Source organism: Eurosta solidaginis, chromosome 3, assembly GCF_040869045.1.
Source record: "Eurosta solidaginis isolate ZX-2024a chromosome 3, ASM4086904v1, whole genome shotgun sequence".
Taxonomy (NCBI): domain Eukaryota; kingdom Metazoa; phylum Arthropoda; class Insecta; order Diptera; family Tephritidae; genus Eurosta; species Eurosta solidaginis.
The window spans coordinates 279,791,256-279,815,585 of NC_090321.1; the positions used below are offsets into that span (position 1 = coordinate 279,791,256).

Genomic DNA, 24,330 nt, shown 5'->3' on the forward strand with positions numbered 1-24,330 from the left:
ATGGAGGCGAGCACGGGACGGCTCTGAGGTATTGGCACCCCATTTTCTACAAGAAAAACCTCTATTTATTTAATTTGGGGCGAGCGTTGGGCACTCTGAGGCTTCGCTCTAATGAGCCACCTCATCTTCTATTTGAAGAACCCCTTCAAAGTGTGATATGGAGGCGAGCACTGGGCTCTAATGTATTAGCACACCATCCGAAGAACCTCTATTTATTTAATTTGGGGCGAGCGTTGGGCACTCTGAGGTTTCGCTCTAATGAGCCACCTCATCTTCTATTTGAAGAACCCCTTCAAAGTGTGATATGGAGGCGCGCACTGGGCTCTGATGTATTAGCACACCATCCGAAGAACCTCTATTTATTTAATTTGGGGCGAGCGTTGGGCACTCTGAGGTTTCGCTCTAATGAGCCACCTCATCTTCTATTTGAAGAACCCCTTCAAAGTGTGATATGGAGGCGAGCACTGGGCTCTGATGTATTAGCACACCATCCGAAGAACCTCGATTTTAATTAAAAAACTCAAACTATGTCTTTAGAATATTTCACTAACCAGTTGAGAATTACAAGCACCCTCAATGGCTACTGAAACAAACGAACGAAAAATGTTCATAGTTTAAGTCGCTTTAACACTAGTCTACGACCCTTTTAAACTTTTTTTATATCTAAGTTGCCGTGCCGTGGTCTTTAACCGATCCCGTCCATTTTTACTAGAAATATTTTCTGCTATAAGGAAAATATGTGTACGCAATTTTATTACGATATGTTAATTTTTCTTCGAGTTATCGCTCCAGAAACATACAAAATTGCTTAGTCATAAAAGGGGCGGTGCCACACCCATTTTCAAAAAAGTTTGTGTTTTCCAATTTAATGTTATAATTCAATTTAGAAAGTAAAATTCTATTGATACAAAGCTTTTTTTCGCTAAGATATAGCTTATTATTTTCGTCTAAGACCCTTTTAAGAATCTTTTATATTAAAGTGGGCGTGGTCTTTAACCGATCCCATCCATTTCTTCTAAAAATATTTCCCGCTATAGGGAAAATTTGTCTACCAAATTTTATTACGATCCGTTAATTTTTCTTCGAGTTATGGCTCCCGAAACATAGAAAATTGCTTAGTCATAAAAGGGGCGGTGCCACGCCCATTTATTAAAATTTGAAGTTTTTCCTATTTGCTGTTATAAATACACTTGGGAAATGAAATACCATTGACAAAAAGCTCTTTTGTGCAAGCATATAGCTAATTTTATTCATCCACGACCCTTTTAAAAATCTTTTCTATAAAAGTGGGCGTGGTCCTTAACCGATTTCGTTAATTTTTCTTCACGGCACTCCTTATAGTAAAGACAACCTCTCTGCTGAATTTTGCTACGATAGATTTAACGATTTTTGATTTATTATTAATAATATTTGTAAATATGATTTTATCACAAGTGGGCGGTGACACGCCCATTTTAAAAAATTGTTTCAAATTTGTATCAAGAGTCTCAATATCAGTCCACACGTCAAATTTCAACATTCTAGGTGTATTATTTACTAAATAATCAGGTTTTTTGTGTTTTCCAAAATGCTATATATAAAAAGTGGGCGTGGTTATCATCCGAGTTCGCTCATTTTCAATACCAATCTATTCTGGGTCCAGATAAGATCGTGTACCAAATTTTCTGAAGATATCTCAATATTTACTTATCGTGTTATCGTGTCAACGGATAGACGGACGGACGGACGGAAATGGCTCAATCAAATTTTTTTTCGATACTGATGATTTTGATATATGGAAGTCTATATCTATCTCGATTCCTTTATACCTGTACAACCAACCGTTACCCAATCAAAGTTAATATACTCTGTGTGCAAAGCACTCTGAGTATAAAAACAAATCTTTGAAGCATTCCGACATGCTATTGCACGTGAAATGAGGCAATAAAATGCGTCTTCTGAACGGGCTCTGTTCTCGTTATATGACAAGTGTGCGCCTGTACACTAGTAAGTATATATGTATGTATGTCTGTTTAGACGAATTGAAATATTGAGAGGAGTTAAGTAAAGCTCAGTAATTGAGTTTTTAGAAAAATCAGCGTAAACCTCTGAATTGAATGTCTGGATTTCACAGTATCATATTGTCCATAACAAATGAATATGGAAATATACTGCTGACGTCAATGGTATTTTTGACCATCTGGAACAATATCATTAATCTGTGAGTCTTGTAGAGCTAAAATTAAAAAAAATATATATATTTAGAAAGGCTTTGTTTATTTGTATTTAATGAAGTCGGCGTTTTGGCCATTTCGGAAAGATCCGCGGTTTTTGCCTCAAAATGTTGTGGATCGTTCAAAAAATTTCGGAAGTAGCTTCTTGCGGAGAGAGGGAGAAATACTTAAAATGGTCACACTTTTGTTCACCGAAGGAGATGTTCTGGGCTAACTCTAATACGCGACGCCGTCATGATTTCTTTAGATCATTTGTGGCTACATGCTGGTCACGCACAAAGGCGACTTACGGTTGCTATCAATTATCTACTAATAGTCATGACTCTCGTGGCACAGTTTTAACAATTAGCATCAATGCTGGCTTATTGTTGATCGTGTCAAAGGGCGCCCTCAGTTTTTTGGCTGTTTTTAAGAGCTACAATTCCCGACGTACGAACAGTATCAATCCCGATCACCAGTCGTTACCACGCATCCTGGCCCTTATATCATATGCCAGCACAGGAGCCATAGGACTGCGACTTCGAACTCATACCTTCGTCGACGTCACTTTCCTCGAAGCCCTAGGTGTAACTTCGAAGACATTCTGACGTATGTTTTTGTTGTGCTATGCTTCCGTGTTACACAAAAAAAACATCTTGAATCGTTAAGGAGTAACTATTCGGTCAAGGATGCCGCCCTCGACATCATAAGCAGTCTAAGTGGATATCATTACGTAATTTAATGGTGAAAATCGTATAATCTTTGGCGCATCTATATAATTTAAACTTTACAAGGACCGTGGATAAAAGTTTAGAAATATAGACCAAAATTTGCAGACGTTTGTGTTCGATAAATTCACCTCAATAGTCTTCGTTTCCGGCCTTATGATATAAGAGCTCATTATGGATGACCGCCTTGAGTTTTCAGACAAGTCCGACTATCCCCTACGTTAGGGTAGAAGAACACCCGGTAATTTGTTCGGCTGTCTTGAGAGAGCTTTTGCTTCACCACTTTGAGTGTTCTTGCGAAGGACAAGGCCTAACCTGGTTCAAAAATGTGCCTACGTATTCACATTTGTAACTGGAGCCGTCACGTGTAGGTCGTATTTAAACATGTTTGATAGGCTATATCCAATGTGATTCACTCCAAGCGACTAGTTGGGGTAGGGCCGCCAACTTTAGGAAATGTCAAACCGGAATACTGTGAAAATCAAAATTCAGATTTCAGACGCTTTTTTATAGTTAAGCAAATAAAGTGATTTTTCAAACCCATCTCATACGTGTTGAAGATATAGCAACTTAAGTGTGAGCTGATAATCATTTCAAAGGAGAATTTAAACCACTGGAGCCTACTAAAGGATTTTGCATCACTGATTTCGCCTATTTTTTCAGCCAATCGGGTTATAAAATTCGGCACCTTTTTCGCGTAACTTGCTTTTTTAACAACTTGAGGACAATTTGAAAATATGTTCGACTTCGGACATTTTACGTAAATTCATTGTACTTAATTTTTTGCAAAAATTATGCGAAGTGAGCATTTAAATTTATTATATAACTTTTCTTTAAGTGTTTTGTTTTAATAACTTGGTGAATTGGGTGATGCCAAGTCCGTGTTCATAACTGGCAGTGATGCGCATCCCTTTATACCCCTTTCGACCATATCGGACCAATTTTCGAGATGAAAAATAAATGGCCTAGACAGTCTTAAAAGAGTAGAAAATATAGTAACGCGCCGAACGCCGCCGCCGCCGGCACCGCGCCGATATTTTTGACATTCGGCGGCGGCGTGCGAAAAACGTCTCAAATCGGCGGCGGCGGCCGCGTTTATCGGCGGCGTATATCTCTAATACATATCTAAAAATGAATCGCGGTTTATTCAAAACCTAAAAAATTGAAAATAACAACCAAATTAAATACTTGTTTTTGGGGGTTTATTTCTCATTGCCCCGCCAAGGTTTTAGAAAATTAGAAATTTTGTGTTGCGATTTAAAAAAAAAAAAACTAAGTTCAATGATATGCAACATTAAACTGAAAATAATAAAATGTTTTCATATGGCAAGGGCATTTAGAAAGTTATTAAAAGAAAAAAAAAAAATAGAAAGGTACCACACTTTTGCAAACATCTTAATAAGTTATTGGTAAGACCCCGCAAAATGTGTCTGATGGGAAAGTTGCTACCAACTTTAACAAGCTTTTCCTTTGTAAGTTTACTTGTCAAATTTGGTTTCTATACAACCCGATTTCGGCGTTGTGCCGTCATCAGTGTCGATTTTCGTTAGTTCTTTACTGAAGAAGGCAACAACCTATTTGAGATATTTAATTATATTTAATATCTATCTTTTCAGTTGAATATAATGTTGTGAATTTATTTTGAAGTGGTTTCAATAACCTAACTATTAGCAATCACTAATTCCTAATCAAAACTATATGTTTCGAATTTAATCCATTAAACAACCAATTTTGGGCAAAACGAAGATTGCCAGGGTCAGCTGGAACACTGTATAAAGTCAATTATGGAACATATTGTACTTTATTGAGGAGTGGCATCGCACAGATAATTATCTAAACAAATTTATTGTTCAAATCACTTCTTTTTAAATGAAATTTGAAGGTTATTAAGGAATCTTGTTCGTGTTCGCATTTTATAGGGAGCAATATAACCTAGGACACCAAAGTTGTAACTATTCGGGATTTGATACAACTTTCACCAATACCCCTTGTCTTAAAGTGCAGACAAAAAAAAAACTCTGTTTATATTCAAAAAAGGTTAAAACGTTTTATTATAATACAAATTTATTTATTGTTTTAAAATCAAATACTTTTATGTAACAACATAGTTTTTCCACGCATGTCACTTATCCAACTGTAGTAGTGCAAACATTATTAAGAACCCGACTAGCGATGAAAAGTATGTAGAAAGTCCGGAACGATTTTTATACAGAATTTCAAAGAATACCACGTACAATAGTGTTCCGCAAGCAAATCCTTGTAGGAGCGGTGAAACTATAGAAGTAGACGTATCAGTTTCATTATTTTTGCTGATAAGTATGCCTATTCCAATGCCAATTGGGCTGACTATAGCGAATGTTAAAATGTAAATTATGCTTAAAGTAAAACGCGTGCGCTCTACAATCAGTTCTACACCGACACAAAATGCCAATACAAGTTTATGTGCCGAAACTGCCATCAACATGAACCAAACATCCGATGCATCGCGCTCTAAACCGACAGCCATTCCTTCAAAGAGTTCATGCAATGACAAGGCCGCTACAATGAAAATGCCACTCATTGCTATGGAGTCATCGTTTGCCAAATCCGTTACATGTGAATGAATATGTTGTTGATGATAATTTTTTTCGTAGTTTTGCTGCAGTTTTAGATTTTGATTGCTTTGATATGGATGATATTTTCGACTTTCTACATTCTGGATCATCAGATTTTGCTTTGAGATTGATCCGGATTGATCAGGTATGTATGCGACATTGTGCACGACACAGTCTATACCACATAGTGAAGGATTTACAATAAACTCATCTCTTCCTTCTTTAGTCTTCGACATAGTTCTCTCTCCCATGAAAATATTATCGGTTTTGCCATTTTCAAACTCCCTAGTTACACTGGAGATTTCTCTCGCTAAATGAATATTTTTATTGCACCCAGCACGAGCATCTCGTTTATTCAAACGCGCACGTCGATGTATATAAGAGTGTAAGAGTTCCTCTATTAAGTACATGATAAAAAAGCCCATGCACATTAGCAACTCAGCCAGGTTTTCAGTAAAATCTGGTATAAGGCTGACCACTTTTAGTTTTTTAATTATCTCTCGCACTTCAGGCAGAAGATGCTGAAAGGTTGTGGACAGCAATACACCGCCTCCGAAACAGCACAGACATTTGACTACTGTAGCTGAACTTGCATCTACATGCTTTTTACTCAACTGGAAGTAGTAATTCAGAATAAAAGGGATGCTACCGCAAAATGTACTGGCGCCGAATAATACCACCATTGCGGTAACCTTGGCAATTAAAAGCTCGCTGCTGTCAGATGCAACTGCACTATCCGTACCATCGCGATAAATATTTTTGGAATATATTGACTTAATTGCGTGTAAATCCATAAGATTGAAGAGCTCGTTTTGCCGCAGACTAGGTCCCGTATTGGCTAAATTCGGCAAATTCATTATAAGATATATTGAGCTTCAAACAACGGTGATCATAACTGCAAAGGTAGCATACAAGTGAGAAAAAATAATTTTAAGAAACAAGAAACATGAAACTTAAATAGCTTTAACATAACAAGATCCTCTTTTCCTATTTTAAAGTTTAAAAGGACTATTATGAATATGGAAATAATAAATATATAATCTGGCAGATTGATTGGTTAACAGCTAGGTAGATAGCTACAGTGCTATTACCTGAAGAACTAATTTTATAGGTCTGATATCATACAAAATATTTAACTTTGCGATTTTCATGTAAAATCATGAACGCCAAACCTTCTATATACACTGAAATTCGGTTTATAAAATTTGACTTTTGCAATGGTCTATATAACAAACGTTCCTATGACGGAAAATCTGATATCGGAACAATAAGTTTTTCGAGATCTATATCATATGGAGCTCCGATCTTGGTCATTTCTTCGAAACAATTCTTGGGCCTTATAACGAAACTACTATTGTACCTTTTTACTATTTCCAACAGGGTAAGTGTTAGAATTATTTTGGAAAAATTTTCCGTCATCTATTGGTTGCAAGTTATTTAATATGCTACAGTATTCCAGCCTTTTATTCAAAATATGAAACTTTTTTCGAAAATTTCCGATTTTTTTTTTAAACTACTAAAAGGCACAAATGAAGTTTAGAATGTAGACTTGATTAGATTTCAATAAGAATTCTATTAGAATTAAACCTAAATTATGGAAGCGGTTAAAATATATCAATTCTGAATCGGTTATATTATATATATGATTTCGGTCCAGCACTTCTAATTTCCTTTTAAGTTAAGATAAACCTAGTCACAAAGTGCTCTTGGGCTATCTGGCCAGAACACTAAAAAGGATTGGACCTACTAGATTCATTGTGGTCAGATTAAATCGTTCCCGAGATGGTTTTCAGTTGTTCGTAAATGATAATATGGTCTTTAGTTGCTCGAAGAAACACTGGTTCTCATAAATTGAGAAATATTTCATACTCATACCTCGAAATACCACTATTTCTTTTTTCACAACTTTTACACATTTCTTCCTAAGGCATCAAAATGTTGCTTAAGAATTACTAAACCTTTTTCCTTATCGAAAAAAATTACAGAAGGGCTAATGGTGAAAAGTCGAACTGTATTCATAAAATGTTAAATAAGAAGGAGCATCCCCTAGGAAAATAAAGTTGCAACTCTTCCAGATTTTGTACTACTTGACCCAATAACGCTATGACCTCTTTGAGTACAAATGAAGGCGTATTTTTATAGTATTGGCCACTATTTGATGTGAAGGCAAAAATAGTATTTCATCAACCCCAAGTCGCACTCCTATTCCCGCCTGGGTGTCTAAGCGGTATGCAGACATCAAAAGAAAACTTTCCGAGGTAGCTGTAATTGCGGAACTTTGGACAGGCCTGCAACTTTTCCCAATGAGTGTTTTTTAAATCGGCGCTCACATTGGCTATACGTAACACAAGCAGAGACTTTGGTTGAACGTTGAACCCAGGAGCTTTTACTGCTCGACAGTCGCTATCGTTATGAAATAAACTTGAATATCCAAAGATTCGGTCGATGACTGCGCCAAATCAGGTAAGGTAAAAAAGTGGAGACCCAAGGGAGATAATGGTTTAACCTTGAGTACAACTCATATATATGAGAGTTCGGGCACGCTAACGCTATTGTACAGTCGCTGGCACATTATATAATGGTGAGGTGAGCTATAAGATTGTGAGAAAAAAAATTGTTTTCCCAATGTTGAGTTTTTAAACGATAAGTATTTTTTGAAATAGGTACTTATCGGAAAAAGGGAGAATGGCGCTTTCAGAGGGCAACGAAGACTACCCTGCAAAAAAAGGAACTACGCTTGCGACGGTTTTACACGACAGGTTTAAATATCTCCGAACTAGTGCTAATCGCATGCAGAGCGGGACAGATAGTAGTCACACCTTACCAACAGCGCTGAAAACTGAGCTAAATATATTTATATTAATTTATCAAAAGTTGCGACTATACCAAAACCATCATCGACTGAACCAATTAAAAAGCCGTCCAAAAGGTCTGCAAAAGGCGGGAATTCTCATTTCGTCAGTTTTTAATTGAAAGCATTGCATGGGGACAGAATTAGAACTAGTACTGTTTCTTAATGCGATAGTTTTGGGCTAGTTTGGATTTAGTGCGATTCGCTGCAGAGAAATTATATGACCACTTTATGCTCAGCCTATCTATTTTGCAAAAACAAGGTGAGAGTAACTTTTTGTTGGAGGGATAAAGACACTACCCGAAGGTTTTGGGGAGTGTTATCTATGTTGATGATCCTTCGTGGGATACAAATACGGTACGTTCCGGAAACAAGCGCTCGCCCTTACGACAGGCATACTTGCTGCGGGTTTATTCATAGCCCCCTAAGCCGCTGGGGTTTTAACTCGGCAGGTGTATCGTCGAAACTCTCACATAGTTGTCACAAGTAACCACTAAATGAGTATTTTGTTTTGTTGGAGTTTCAATTGAAAGACATTTTTTTATTCACGCATTATTATTGCCTGTCGCGTTTTGTGATTAGCCTTATGTAGATGTCAGTGGGTCACGTATATAATGTATGTATATATTTGAATCTATATAACGTATTGCTGTAACAAAAAACCTTTTTTTTTTGCAAAAGTACGTGGGTCAATGAATAGCTATTTGCCATTAAATTTTAAATTATTCTTTGTTTCACTTTTTTTCTTCGTTAACTTTCACCAAAATATTCACGAAATTGGGTTCTGATAAAAGTTCGGTTATCTGGTGATATTTTAAATTTACAAAAATGTTATGCCTTTAATTACCGCACTTTTAACGTGGTTGATCTCTGAAATAACTTCACAATAACTGTGCGCCGATTCTGGTATTGTCGAACTTTAATAGCGTCTGATTTCTGATTCGCGTTTGTTTACTTTTCGATAATATTTAAAATAAATCAAAAATTTATCAAATTACAGAATATTATAAATATCATTAGTAAACCCCCCATAATTTATTGTCAAAAATTGCTTAACACGTTAGCTGCCATTCCGAAAGCTTTAACCACTAAAAATACATGTTTATATACGGTTTGCTTATAGCAAATTGCTCCATTCCTGAAAGCAATGCAACCTGTTCGCCTGAGTAACCACTAAAAATATTTTATATTTGAGGCCACCAGTGCAAAAACAGCCTAAACCCAAAAGCCTAGTTTTGAGAAAACGTGACATAAAAATTGCGTATCAAAAAGCGTATGCGTATCATAAGGTGACAAACCTATTAAAGGCAAAAGTATATTATTAGTTCCATCTTTTTGGTAGTAGCCGAATGTGCCATAGGCTGTTTTCTATGGTATAATTTTATGTTTGTGGAACAAGTTAGAAGGAATGTCTCAAAATCTAAAATTTATGGTTAGGATGTATTCGCATTGGTAGTCACATTTGTACTCATATGAAACGCACAGATAAAGAAAAAGTTACTCGGCAAATACTTGTGATAAGATAAGCTATATTTAAAGTCAAATAAGATAACATTGCAAACACATTTCGAAATAGGCTCAATTAATCAACTTCAGGGATCTTAAATAACAATTGGTACTTGAAAGACAGGTGCATGTCCTTAATGAACATTTCAGATCCTCAACTGATTTTAATACAGTTTTCACAGTAGTTAAATGAGGTGATGGTCTGCAAGAAGTGGATATAACTCCATAATATTTCTTGTACATATCCAATATTTGGTATAGTAATTTGATATGTGAAGATAGCTGAGACTTATGACGGAAAAGAAATGTGGAGTAAAAATTTAAAAGGCGAGTGATCGATGTAGAAAGCAAACAGTGGTCGAGATTAAATCACGATTATGGAACGCGTTAAGGATTTCCCAACCCACGGAGAATTGAACCTGTAATTTTCTGAGCTATAAGTATGCTAGTAACCATGGAAACGTCGATAAACATAAGTACACCGCTGACAGAAAAAAAAAACAAAGCAGAATTTTTAACAAAATAGATTCTAAAAAAAAACAAACAAATTTTAATTAACTATTAGTTAAGTATTTAAAAGAGCCTTTTAATTGAAAATAAATCGTTTGTTTCACCGTTTTTTGTAATAATTACAGCAGCGAACAGAAACATAGCAGTGGCAATTTTTATTAAATTTCATCAATTAAATTTTTATTTTTTATTTTTCGTATTTAGGCATGAGAAAGAGAGTGACAAAGTTAATGTAATTTTACAACTATTCTCAAAAACGTTTTCTAAAAAATTTGAAAATTCGATAATCGTTTGAACTTTTTTTGGAAATCTCTCAATTTATCTGAGTATGCAAATTTGCAGCTCAATCAATTTTTTGGCGGGCGCCGTGGCCTGGTGGTAGCGTGCTCCGCCTACACAAGCGTCGGTCCTGGGTTCAAGTCCCGAATTTTGAAAAAAAAATCTCAATTAGAAAATGTTTTTCTAAGCTGGCGCGCCCCTCCGCAGTGTTTCGGCAAACACTCCGAGCGTCTATCATGAAAAGCTTCTCAGTAAAAATTCATCCGCCTTGCAGCTGCCGTTCGGAGTCAGCATAAAACATTTAGATCCCGTCCCGCAAATTTATAGAGAAATTTAAAAAGGAGCACTACACAAATTAAAAGAGATGCTCCGCCCAAATCTCCTCGTATGTAAATCGCGCCAAGTATTTATTTTATTTACAAACAATTTTAGTCTTACAAAGTTCACGGTATTGGGTCTCTCAAAGTTCGCATAGATTTATGATATTTTTTTTACGAAGGCTGTTTCAGATTTTCTTCATTATAAAAAACAAGTAATAGTTTTCACACTTTAAATGGGGAAAAATCATAAACACCGCACGGAAAAAGGATTGTCAAAAATCAATCTCGAAATTTCGAATTTTTTCGAAAACGCTTTTGAGATTGGTTTGCATAATCTCAGTAACAAAACTGATAGAAATTATGTCTCAAAAAATCGAAAACGAAAGAAAGATGAAATTAATTTGACGAATTTGCTCTTTTTCGTTTGCTGTTGTATATGACCAAACCTAATTTGGTTTAAAAATTAAAGTATGCCGATTTCGCGGCGCTTCGTTTTAGTTTTCAACGAGAAAGTCCACACAAGCAATAAGGACTGGACTGGTGAAATTTGAAAAAATAAAAAAATCTGCACAATCAGCTGTATGGGACATACTTATTTATATGTTTGAACGATCTTGACGATTTTCGCTGACAATAACCTATCCCACATATCACACACCTAGATCTATAAGAAGCTAAGTTAAAAAATCTGATACTTCGAAGCTAACAACAGACTGCCCAATTCAATAGCTATCCAACTATATACTCGATTTATTAATATATCCACTAACCAACGAGAAAAGACTTAGTAAAAATTCAAATTGCATTGGCGCATAAGGGACAGGCAGTCAGTTTTCGCATTTTCTGAACATTGCGAATTTTTGAGCAGATGGGTGTTTTAATCAATTTTAAAATTAGGAACAAATGACGAAAACTCTTTTATCCGAACTATCGGTTGTATGGGATATATGTTATATATATGACTGATCTTGATCAACTTTTTTAGGCATATACGTAAGCACTTGGTAAATTTGGAAGCTTTTAACTGTTAAAATGGCCTGAAATTCCCGTTATCTGAAAAATCTTTTGTATGGGAGATATATGATAAGTGGTCCGATCCAGAATATACCAGCTAACCAAATTTCATTGAGATATCTTAAACATTTAGGGACTAGTTTGCTTACAAACAGACTACGGGCATGGCTAAGTCCACTCAGCTCGTAATCCTGATCATTTCGGTATACTTCTCCTTTAAGAGCTTATAATTTCAGATTTTGTATTATTTGCGGTCCCTAGCTTAATATAATGAAGTGTGTAGATAAGTTTACTTGTTTGTATTTTCTTGACAACAAGTCCAATATTTTTACACATTACGTCATTTGCAATTGAAACACACTAACAATATTTGAACTTCACTCGCATTTGGAATGCAGACAAAAACGTACATACATATAGCATGATGGTAACAGTAAATTAAGTTTTACTAATACTGCATTCCTTTAACTTTTATCTGGTCCTTTTCGTTTGTAGATACATATATGTATAGATGTAGAGTAGATGATATATTTCAGTATCACTTACCGATAAAAATTTTGATTTCAATATTTCAGCACCGCTAGTGGCTCTAAAGTTCTAATTGTCAAATACTAAGCACCAAAATCAACGAGAGCCCCATTAAAGTAATAACCACCTTTATTTGCAGAGCCATTAAGTACATACATTTATAAATTATCCTAAATATTTATAGGAAATGATTATATTATTTATATATGGGGTAGTCCATCGCATTTCGACCAATTTTGAACCCGACCCCTTTAGAATTGGCTGAAAGTTTTTCTTCTTTTTATAGCTTACGAAAGACGTTTTTCAGAATTTTTTCAAATTTTTTCATCCAACTCAAAAAAAGATGAATTTAAAAAAACACCGTTTTTGTTTTCAAATGCTATAACTTTTCCAAAAATTGACCGTTTGGGATCTTTTTTTTTTTTAATTTGTTTTAAAATGTACTTTTCGGAAAAAATACAAAAAAATGTTTAAAGTTCTTTTTTTTTTAATTTTTCAGTTTTTCGAGATTTTTCGAATTTCGCCATTTTTTTTTTCTCATAAAAAACTACAATCAATTCTGCAATCATCCCCACTAATCCCGGAGTGGGCCGATTTTTTTTATATTTTTTTTTATTTAATTGAAAAAAAAATTTTCAAAAATAAAAATTTTTTTGTTTCAATTTTATTTATATAACAAAATAATGTAAGAAAATGATTTTTAAGTATTCTTTTCTTTATATATTATGGTAATCTACGATTAAAATGACTCGCTTTCGCTGTTCAGCAACTGCATTAGGCCGGTATACACATACATACCATAATATATAAAGAAAAGAATACTTAAAAATCATTTTCTTACATTTTTTTGTTATATAAATAAAATTGATAAATGTATTGTTTTTAAAATCAGACTCTGAATCATTCGTAACCATCCCATTTAAATTATCTTCAGAGCGTCTTTTGCGTTTTCTCTTTCGAATGTCCGAAAACTTTGGCGAGATGTTCAATTGAATAGCAACTGTTTTGCATTCGTTTAAAATTGTTTCCCATTGGTTCCTGATCAACTTCAAATCAGCTAATAAGGCATCTAGATGTCGCACCTCAACATTTATGGTGGCGTCTCTAGGTTGGAGGACCACATTTCTTTCATTAATGGTAGTCAGTATTTTGAACCAAACTTAGGACAGCAAGATGCATTCGAACTTGTTGATGTACTTTAGAATGCCGGTAACATCTCCGTATGCTTGCGCAGTCAAATTTGGCTTTTGGCTGAAAGACTATGAAGAGAGCTCGGTACATTTTTTTGAGGATGTCACATCGTTGTGGAGTGCTGCTGAAAATAGTAAAACATTGTTGTACAACTCCGAAGAAAGTAATTGCAGCCGTACAACATTCTGCAGCATCAACACCACATAAATTGAGACTGTGGGTTGCAAAAGGCGAGTAATCAGCGTTCGAGTTTTTGTCGAGAATGTGACGTTGTGCTCCGTTGTAAGCTCCTTTCATATTGGCGCCGTTATCGTACCCTTGTGCACAAGTCAGACTCTGACTTCTGACTTTTCACCTCGTATAACAGCTGTTATATCAAATTTCTGAAAAAAAGAATTCAGCCCTTCAAATAAGGGAAAAGAGCGGACAACGCCCACATTTTTACTTTTTCAATTTGCTGAACGCGTTAACAAAAAAATAAAATAAAATTTCGAAATGTAGAATTTCGAACTTCGTAAGCCGGTATCTATTTTTTGGAGGCTAAGTTCGAAAAACGGAGATAGTACTTTGTTTACTTAAGCCTCAATCTCTACGAAAAAGTGGGTTTTGTCCAATACCCAGAAAAAAAGTTGATATTGTCGCATAGTGTTATTATTATAAATACGAAACAACTGGTTTGACTCACTTATTTACTTTGACTTCCCCTATTTATGATATTTGGCATATCCTTATTAACTTTTCAATGCAAACCCTAATAATAATTTTTCATCGAAAAATATCATGAGTTTCAGGTCTAAAAGTATAATAAGAATCAGATAAAATAACAGTTGCAATAAATATTGAAAGTGCTATAACTTCTTTGTTTATTATTTTAGCAACAAATTCTTGAATTTTTAAGTACTTTCGTTTGGTAAGGAAAAAAGTGTACTTTAGGGGGGTACCACTTTGTTAGCTCACCTAATCATGTGAAAACGAATTCATAGCTTAAATGGACATTAAACATAAATGTGAAGCTTCTCAAGGCCAAAATATTGACAAATCAATTTTAAAAATCGGACGTCAAATAACCAAGTTACAACGAAAAAACCTTTTCGGCTGTATTTCGGAGGATCAAAAAAAATAAAAATTTTTCCGAAACCCTCTCAACATAATCTTTAAATTTAGAGTCGGACATTAGCAACTTTTTTTTTTGTATGGGGACCAACCCAGTCTAATAAATATACACATATCGAAATGATGGTTTTATTTATATATAATACATATGAAGGACATTTTGATAAAACTCTGATAGTGTTTTTAATTACTATATAATATTTTTTATTGTTTAAAAAGCTCGAGTGCACTGAAAGAAATGACAGCATTGCAATATAAGTAAAATATTTTAAATTTTCGGAGGAATAATTCCTAGTTAACGTTTTTCACGTAGAATTGTTGAGTTTAAACAAACAAAACTACATCAAAAATTAAGTATTCCAAAAGCCATTTTTGTTGTAATTTCTACATCTGATAATGTTCCTTCAACATTAAAAAATGTAAAAAATTCAAATTTATATTCTCGTTGCTATTATCAAATAGTGTCATGTAGCGTTAACGTTAAAAAATTAAATATTTTCATAAATGTACTTACATTTTTAATGTATTTCCTAAATTATAGCAATTATGCACTTATCACTAAAACTAATATTGGCATAATTTCAAAAGAAACAAAGTGGACGACTTTTGTACTTTTACGGTGAGGTCTCGCCTTTTAAAAAATTAATTATTTGGTTAAGCACATGCAATATTAAAAAAAATTAACAAGCATATACTGACATACATATATATATACATGCATACAATATATTATATAAAAACTCAAGGAATTCCATTGCTGCCAAGGAAATTTATTGATACATATTTTTATTTCCCATACAATTTGCATATTCTTCTTAATTATTTTCAAGTTCAAGTTGAATCAGCTGAATCGAGCAAACAGCAAGCCCATTATTTTATTTGCCGATATTCAAAAAATAAACTGGTTTAGAATGCTGTGCCAAACCAAACACCAACTCAAGCCTTAACTAAACAAAAGATTGAATGTTTTGCTTTTAAAATTTATGTATTCTTAAATACTCACTTTTATTAAAATTTATGAAGCTAGAGAGTTTTGCAGATATATCGACGTGCCATATGAAAAATAGCACCGAACCCTTTGTCGGTGACGAGTACTAAGTACTTTTACTGATAATTTGCAAATTTAGAGCTAGAGTCTTTTATTAAGACTAGTATGCTCTGAATAAACTATTTTTGAATCATAAAATATGTTAGCTTCTCAAGCCTTGAAACACAAGAAAAATGGAATCATTCAGCCATTGTAAAGGTCTACAAATAACGTATCTATCAGCTGTTAGTTCACAGCTGCGCTTACCTGACCATAATTTTTGTTCTATCTCCGTTTTTATGGAGATTATTCGACAGCGTTGGGCGGCTACCGTGGTGTGATGGTAGCGTGCTCCGCCTATCACACCGTATGCCCTGGGTTCAACTCCCGGGCAAAGCAACATCAAAATTTTAGAAATAAGATTTTTCAATTAGAAGAAAATTTTCTAAGCGGGGTCGCCCCTCGGCAGTGTCTGGCAAGCGCTCCGATTGTATTTCTGCCATGAAAAGCTCTCAGTGAAAACTCATCTGCCTTGCAGATGCCGTTCGGAGTCGGCATAAAACATGTAGGTCCCGTCCGGCCAATTTGTAGGGAAAAATCAAGAGGAGCACGACGCAAATTGGAAGAGAAGCTCGGCCTTAGATCTCTTCGGAGGTTATCGCGCCTTACATTTATTTTTTTTTTTTTATTCGACAGCGTTGTACTACTTTGGTATGAAATAATGTAGTAGTGTGCGTAGCGGCTGCAGTACTGTTTTTCGCGGATTACTTTTAAACGAGTGGAAACGTTTACTTCGGCTTCGGTCAGTGTCAAGCAACAGTGTGTTAGAAAGAGAAGGAAATAAACATATATTTTTTTGTAAAAGTATGCAATGCCTTCAACAACGAGGAATAGAAAAAATAAAAACGAAAGCAGGGCTTATTAAGAAAAATGTGTACACTTACCCCCTATTGCGAGTGTCGATTGCAGTAGATAGTCGACCGCTGAGCGATAATCGATTATCTTTATAATGTATACAAATTATGTTATATAAATCGAGAAGTTGAAAAAATAGCAAAATCTCTCTTGTATAAAATAACTGTTTATAATGGTCCAAAAAGCGATTAATTTGTATAGTAATACTATTATATGCAAAAAATGGAATCGACAAATTGTCGATTCTATTCCGATCGACACTCGCAATAGGGGGGTTAGACAAATACTACCATTGTTAGTTACAAAAAGTTTGCGAAATTCACAGGTTCATCCCCAGACACTGTCCGAAGAACGGTTTTGCGTTTCAAGAAAGATAGATTGGTGAAGGACAAGTCAAGACTCCTAGCTGGAGAATATCATTCTATCTCTGATTTTTGAAAATCCGATACATGTCAACGGGAGATGTCACCAAAATAATGAAAATGTGCAATTCACAAAACTCAAGCAGAGAAAAGATTTTAAAGCGTACAAAGAGAAAAAAGAAAGTTCCAAAATGAAATGAAGCACAGACGTCCGAAAGCATTTTCCTTCCACGTAAGCTCTATGAGACCATATTGCCAAATATAAAATTATGTGCGATTATGAACGACGAAATGTATTTGATAATGGACCTAAGAATGTCTTCAGGTGCCCAGTTCAACTACCTAAAGTCGGGTGAGAAAATTTCTTTTCATTACAGATACAAAAGTTTGGCAGAAAGGTTCTGATTTGTGAATGCGTCCACAAATCCGCGCCGTTTTTTACGATAAGTACCATAAACACAGAAGTTTATGTCAAAGAGTGCCTTCAAACACGTCTTTTGCCATTCTTACATAGTCATAATATTCCAGCTATAATTTTGCCGGATTTGGCTCAAAGCAATGTCTCGAAGCTACCAATTTAACCCTTATGAGTACACAAAGGCTGGCCATACCTATATGAATTTTAACTGCATTTTTCTCATAGAAATTTAAAAGCTACAAGCAGCAAATATTTGTAAGTTTCGATTTTATAGCCAGACCTATGAGGCAATGAGTGCAACAATTAATAAAATGGTTGCTTTTTATTCGCCATCACTTTGAAAAAAAAACGGTAAAAATGCAAATAGAAATTGTAACCGTTTTAAAAAAATATTCTGCCAGTTGACATCGTAATGTGCTAAGTTGTGTTCAAATTATTATTTTATATTTGTTTTCTGTGGAAAAGTGGAACCAAAAATGTCGGAAAGTTTTGAATACATCTCAGCAGCAATGCTCAGCCGGTAACATCTCTCTTTTTATTATATTTATTTATTTGTTAGAAACTTTTCACGTTTATTTATTATGTCGGAGGAGCAGCGAGCAAATTATTTTGTGCATCTTGTAGAGCATGTCACATTCACAGATGAGGATGGGAATGGAGACATCGAAGATTTACATGGCCTTGATTCTGATGGAAATGGAGATTTATTTGGTGGCGCGTATTCTTCAGACGTCGAGGATGAAAACTAGTTTGAACTGGAAAGCGAACCTGAAGACTCGGATGACGACGATGAGCGCGAAGGACATGTTGTTGTTCCCGACCAAACGCATTTTTTGTAGCTCCCGATGGAACAAAATGGAGTAAGACTCCTCTACCATCTGGTCGTGTTTGGAGCCACAATATATTGAGACAAGCTGGTGGAACTGTAAAGAGATCTCTGCCCTCAAGCCCACTTGAAATATTCAAGTCTATCTTAACTGAGGAAATGATAGTTATTATTATGCGACTTACAAATAGAAAAGCTATGAAAGTAATTGAAACATTCGATCAGAAAAAAAGTCCGAGAAATCCAAAGCAATGGAAAAAGTTTGATGAAAACGCGCTGTAAACCTACATCGGAATTTTGCTAGCGGCACGACTGAAACATGCAAATATGCAGCACTACTCAAAATTGTGGATACCAGATTCTTTGCAAATCTATAGAGCCGTTATGTCCATACAACGATTTATACCTATAACTGTATTTATAAGATTTCACGACGAAAGAACGCGTGCTTCGCGCCAGGATAATGATAAAGATGCGCCCATTTGTGACATTTGGACTATACTAAATGTCCAAATAGTTGCGTTTAACACAAGATTATGCATTCCAATAACATCGCCACAATCAACCAAGATGTTGCGTTTGTAAAAATGAAGGAACTTCAGACTTGGCAATTGAAGTTTTGTACGCCTTGCCCATTCACATACAAAATTTCGCGAAACATATTCTCCCTATACAACAAAAATACTTGCTAACATATTTTGTGTCGTATTCGATTGTTATATTGCAGTTTTCAATTGCGAAAAATGTTAGAAATTTTACCAACCAGTGGGAAAAATAATTTCACTTGCAAAGTGTGCCAACACCCTTAGCCAAAGCAAATGTCAAATTCTTCTTCTTATGATTTGCTTGGAACAAAATTTGGGAGTTGGCTACTTTTCAATATCAGATGGCGTCAGTGTTGCTCATTCTACCGTTCTCCATAAAAATACGTGCAATCTACTCATAATGCATAAGCTTGTGTTAAACTCATCTATATGAAAAACTGCTTATGTGTCGGAGCTATTAGCTATGCAGTTGAGAGTGTGCTAATTATTTTGAGTGAGGGCCCAAACTAAATTTGTCTACATAGCACTGCTTAGATTTTTCTAAGTAGATCCCGATCGAAAAAGTCAAGTTGGGCTCACCACAGCTTGTAAGTGCTTTCGTTGGTGGCCCCAGTTAGTGATGTCTGTCTAGGTCTCAGCGTTCAATGCTCTAACATACAAGTTAAAAAAATGTTGAGCCACAATCGTATAACACATTTTTATTCTCAGCTGATCAGAACTCACAGAGTATATAAATTTTTTTACGGTACCCCGCAAAGGCATAAATTAATCGAGATAGATATAGACTTCTATGTATCAAAATGATCTGGACGGAAAAAGAAATTCATTTAGCCCTGTCCGTCCGTCTGTCCGTGAACGCGATAACTTGAGTAAATTTAGAGGTATCTAAGTTAAGTGTAAGTTCCTGCGCACTCATCTCAGATCGCCATTAAAAATGAATGAAATCGGCCTATAACCACGCCCACCTTTTCGATATCGAAAATTTCGAGAATCGGAAAAAGTGCGATAATTCATTACCAAAGACGGATAAAGCGATGAAACTTGGTAGGTGGGTTGACCTTATAACGCAGAATAGAAAATTAGTAAAATTTTGGACAATGGGCGTGACACCGCCCACTTTTACAAGAAGGTAATTTAAAAGTTTTGCAAGCTATAATTTGGCAGCTAAGTATGTAATGTTCGGTTACACCCGAACGAACTTAGCCTACCTTACTTGTTCTAAGTAGATCCCGATCGAAAAAAACAGCTTGTAAGTACCGTCGTTGGTGGCCCCGGTTAGTGATGCCTGTCTAGGCCTCAGCGATCAAAGCTCTAACATACAAGTTAAAAAATATATCAAGCCACCCTCTTATAACACATTTTTAAATAGCAAAATATTTATACAAGCGTAAGTATATTTGTATACTTCCAAAAATAAAATAAAAATTATATGCAATAATATTTTCTAGCATTCATAATTTAGCCGACACTTTTTAGCAAGAAAATAAAGTAGCAAATAAATTTAATAAATAAGCAAAACATAAGAGGTACTAAATAGATAAGCACGTATGCATGTGTATATATTCATATCAATATTTATAAAGGTGTTGGCAAAAAACACAGAAAAGAGTACTAAAAAAAGTGCAAAAACAATGAAAGTATTTCGTTCATGGGAAATCAAAGACTTTTTGTAAATCCGCCGCTCAGACACTAATAAATAGATAGCACATACTACAGTCATATATGTATACACTTGAATGAGTAATAAGTCACAAAATTACGCCTTCTTGATTTCCGTTTCCTTGCACAACCACATAATGCAGAAATGTACACAACTTTTTATAGTCTCAGAAAAACCAAAATTTTAACGATTTTTTTCTTTCGCTCACTTTTGGTTGAACCGCCATTGCGAATAAGCTACTTAAGCTCTTGGTACTTAAAAACTTTATTTTATCGACTTTATATGAGTTTTTATATTTTGTAATTTCACAGTTATATTATATATGTATGTACACAGATAACTAAATATTTTACAGTTATTGCGAAATATGTAAAAAAATAATTACGCCGTTTCGAGTGACACTATTTTTAAGTACTTGCTGGGTATCTCAAGTGTTTCCTTTTTGAATTTAAAAATTTGCCTTTGCCAAAGTCAAGTGCTTTTTATCATGTTTAATTGTCACAATAATTTCTTATCGTCTTCAGCTCTTTAGGCTTACATACATATGTATATTAGGGCGGGTCGATTTAAAAATCGCTCATTGCTCTGTGAAAATCGTATTCTAGGGATCAAAATAAGAAGCTTTGCCGAAGGAACCATACCTCTAAAACGAATTCTGATGTCCCCCGTTTGGGTCGAACTTTTGGGTAGGGGCAATTGCAATTCTACCTGCTGTGTCTTGTGGTGGCTTAAAAAAAACAACACAAGTATACAAGTATAAATATATATCAAAATCATCAGTATCCAAAAAAAATTTGGTTAAGCCATGTCCGTCGTTTGTCTGTCTCTCCGTTAATACGATAACTTGAGCAAATAGATATCTTCACCACATTCGGTATATGAGCATACCTGTACCCAGAATAGTGGTGTATGGAAAATGAGTGAAATCGGATGATAACCACGCCCACTTTTTATATACATAACATTTTGGAAATACACAAAAAGCCTAATTATTTAGTAAATCTTTCATTTACAATATAGAATGTTGAAATTTTTTGTTTGGGCTGATATTGAGACTCTTGATAAAAATTTGAAAACCGCCCACTTGTGATAAAATCAATTTTACAAATATTATTTATCATAAATCAAAAATCTTTTAACCTGTCATAACAAAATTCATCAGAAAGCTTGTCTTTACTATAAGGAATGTTTCGAAGAAAAATTAACGGAATCGGTTAAAGACCACGCCTACTTTCATATAAAAGAAGTTGAAAAGGGTCGTAGACTAGCATAATAAGCTATATCTTAGCGAAAAATAGTATTGTATCAATGATATTTCCCTTTGGACCTGTATTTTTTATGCCAACAATACGATAGCTGCAAGGCAGATAAATTTTTACTACGAAGTTTTTCATGGCGGAAATTTTCTCAGAGTGTTTGCCAAACCACTGCCGAGGGCGATCTCAGTTAGAAATATCTTTTTCTAGTTGAAAAATCCAGACCTTCGTCTATCTCAGGACCACCTATGACTGAACCAGCTCAGAATTTCATAGTTAATTAAAATGTTAAAAGTGTCAGTTGCAAGAGCTACTGCCGACTCTAAACTATTTCGTACTGGGGGTCTCCACAGGTTTTTTATACTCAGTTGAGCAGAGCTCACAGAGTATATTAACTTTGATTGGATAACGGTTGGTTATACAGGTATAAAGAAATCGAGATAGATATAGACTTCCATATATCAAAATCATCAGTATCGAAAAAAAATTCGATTGAGCCATGTCCGTCCGTCCGTCTGTCCGTTAACACGATAACTTGAGTAAATTTTGAGGTATCTTGATGAAATTTGGTACGTTGATTCCTGAGCACTCATCTCAGATCGCTATTTAAAATGAACGATATCGGACAATAACCACGCCCACTTTTCGATATCGAAAATTTCGTAAAATCGAAAAAGTGCGATAATTCATTACCAAATACGGATTAAGCGATGAAATTTGGTACGTGAGTTGAACTTATGACACAGAATAGAAAACTAGAAAATTTTGGACAATGGGCGTGGCACCGCCCACTTTTAAAAGAAGGTAATTTAGAAGTTTTGCAAGCTGTAATTTGGCAGTCGTTGAAGGTATCATGATGAAATTTGGCAGGAACGTAACACTTATTATTATATGCCTGTTTAATAAAAATTAGCAAAATCGGAGAACGACCACGCCCACTTTAAAACACATTTTTTTTTTTTTAATTCAAATTTTAAAATAAAAGTTAATATCTTTACAGTATATAAGTAAATTATGTCAACATTCAACTCCAGTAATGATATGGTGCAACAAAATAGAAAAATAAAAGAAAATTTCAAAATGGGCGTGGTTCCGCCCTTTTTCATTTAATTTGTCTAGGATACTTTTAATGCCATAAGTCGAAAAAAAATTTACCAATCCTTGGGAAATTTGGTAGAGGCTTAGATTCTAGGACGATAACTGTTTTCTGTGAAAAAGGGCGAAATCGGTTGAAGCCACGCCCAGTTTTTATACACAGTCGACCGTCTGTCCTTCCGCTCGGCCGTTAACACGATAACTTGAGCAAAAATCGATATATCTTTACTAAACTCAGTTCGCGTACTTATCTGAACTCACTTTGTATTGGTGTACAAAATGGCCGAAATCCGACTATGACCACGCCCACTTTTTCGATATCGAAAATTACGAAAAACGAAAAAAATGCCATAATTATATACCAAATACGAAAAAAGGGATGAAACATGGTAATTGTATTGGTCTATGGACGCAAAATATAACTTTAGAAAAAAACTTGGAAAATGGGTGTGACACCTACCATATTAAGTAGAAGAAAATGAAAAAGTTTTGCAGGGCGAAATCAAAAGCCCTTGGAATCTTGGAAGGAATACTGTTCGTGGTAGTACATATATAAATAAATTAGCGGTACCCGACAGATGATGTTCTGGATCACCCTGGTCCACATTTTGGTCGATATCTCGAAAACGCCTTCACATATACAACTAAGGGCCACTCCCTTTTAAAACCCTTATTAATACCTTTAATTTGATACCCATATCATACAAACACATTCTAGAGTCACCCCTGGTCCACGTTTATGGCGATATCTTGAAAAGGCGTCCACATATAGAACTAAGGCCCACTCCTTTTTAAAATACTCATTAACACCTTTCATATGATACCCATATCGTACAAACAAATTATAGAGTCACCCCTGGTCCACCTTTATGGCGATATCCCTAAATGGCGTTCATCTATAGAACTATGGCCCATTTCCTCTTAAAATACTCTTTAATACCTTCCATTTGATATCCATGTCATGCAAACACATTCCAGGGTTACCCTAGGTTCTTTTTACAAAATGGTGATTTTCCCTTAGTTTGTCTCCACAGCTCTCAACTGAGTATGTAATGTTCGGTTACACCCGAACTTAGCCTTCCTTACTTGTTTTTTTTTTTTTTTGTGGTGCAATGCACATATAACAAAAACTAATTTTTTGTTAGCTTTCTATACTTATTTTCTGTTTCGTTTTATAAGATACAAAGGCCAATCAGTATATATATATATATACATATATAGGCATAAATGCTCAAGTTCCGTACAGTGCATGCAAAATATGAATCACAATGAGCTGCCATAGACCGTTAAAATGACTTTTGTGAATCATAAGTGAGACAGTCAGTTAGACTTACTGCATTAAAAAGTCAAATTTAAAGTTAGTGAAAATGCAATAGCAAATTATCTTTTTAATTCATACA

At 35.0% G+C, this 24,330-nt stretch overlaps 2 protein-coding genes across 19 annotated transcripts in view; both read right to left on the minus strand.

The window, feature by feature from the left end:
• The window catches only part of wdp (windpipe), a 166,429-nt gene that overhangs the window by 125,774 nt on the left and 16,325 nt on the right, over positions 1–24,330 (minus strand). The window lies entirely within an intron of this gene.
• Positions 4,990–9,595, minus strand: LOC137245653 (zinc transporter ZIP3-like). Of its 3 annotated transcripts, none has more exons than XM_067776675.1 (2): positions 9,218–9,595; positions 4,990–6,409 (listed from the first exon to the last, which is right to left on the minus strand). In XM_067776675.1, exon 2 carries the CDS (start codon positions 6,369–6,371, stop codon positions 5,043–5,045), a length of 1,329 nt encoding a protein of 442 aa, XP_067632776.1. In that variant the 5' UTR covers positions 6,372–6,409; positions 9,218–9,595; the 3' UTR covers positions 4,990–5,042. The 3 variants fall into 3 exon arrangements, with proteins under 3 accessions (XP_067632776.1, XP_067632775.1, XP_067632777.1); XM_067776674.1 differs by having other exon boundaries at positions 9,213–9,594; XM_067776676.1 differs by lacking the exon at positions 9,218–9,595 and adding an exon at positions 8,765–9,192.

What these genes read in the sequence shown, in the direction of transcription:
- LOC137245653 (XM_067776675.1), bottom strand. Translation starts at nt 6,371, where the DNA reads ATGAATTTGCCGAATTTAGCCAATACGGGACCTAGTCTGCGGCAAAAC.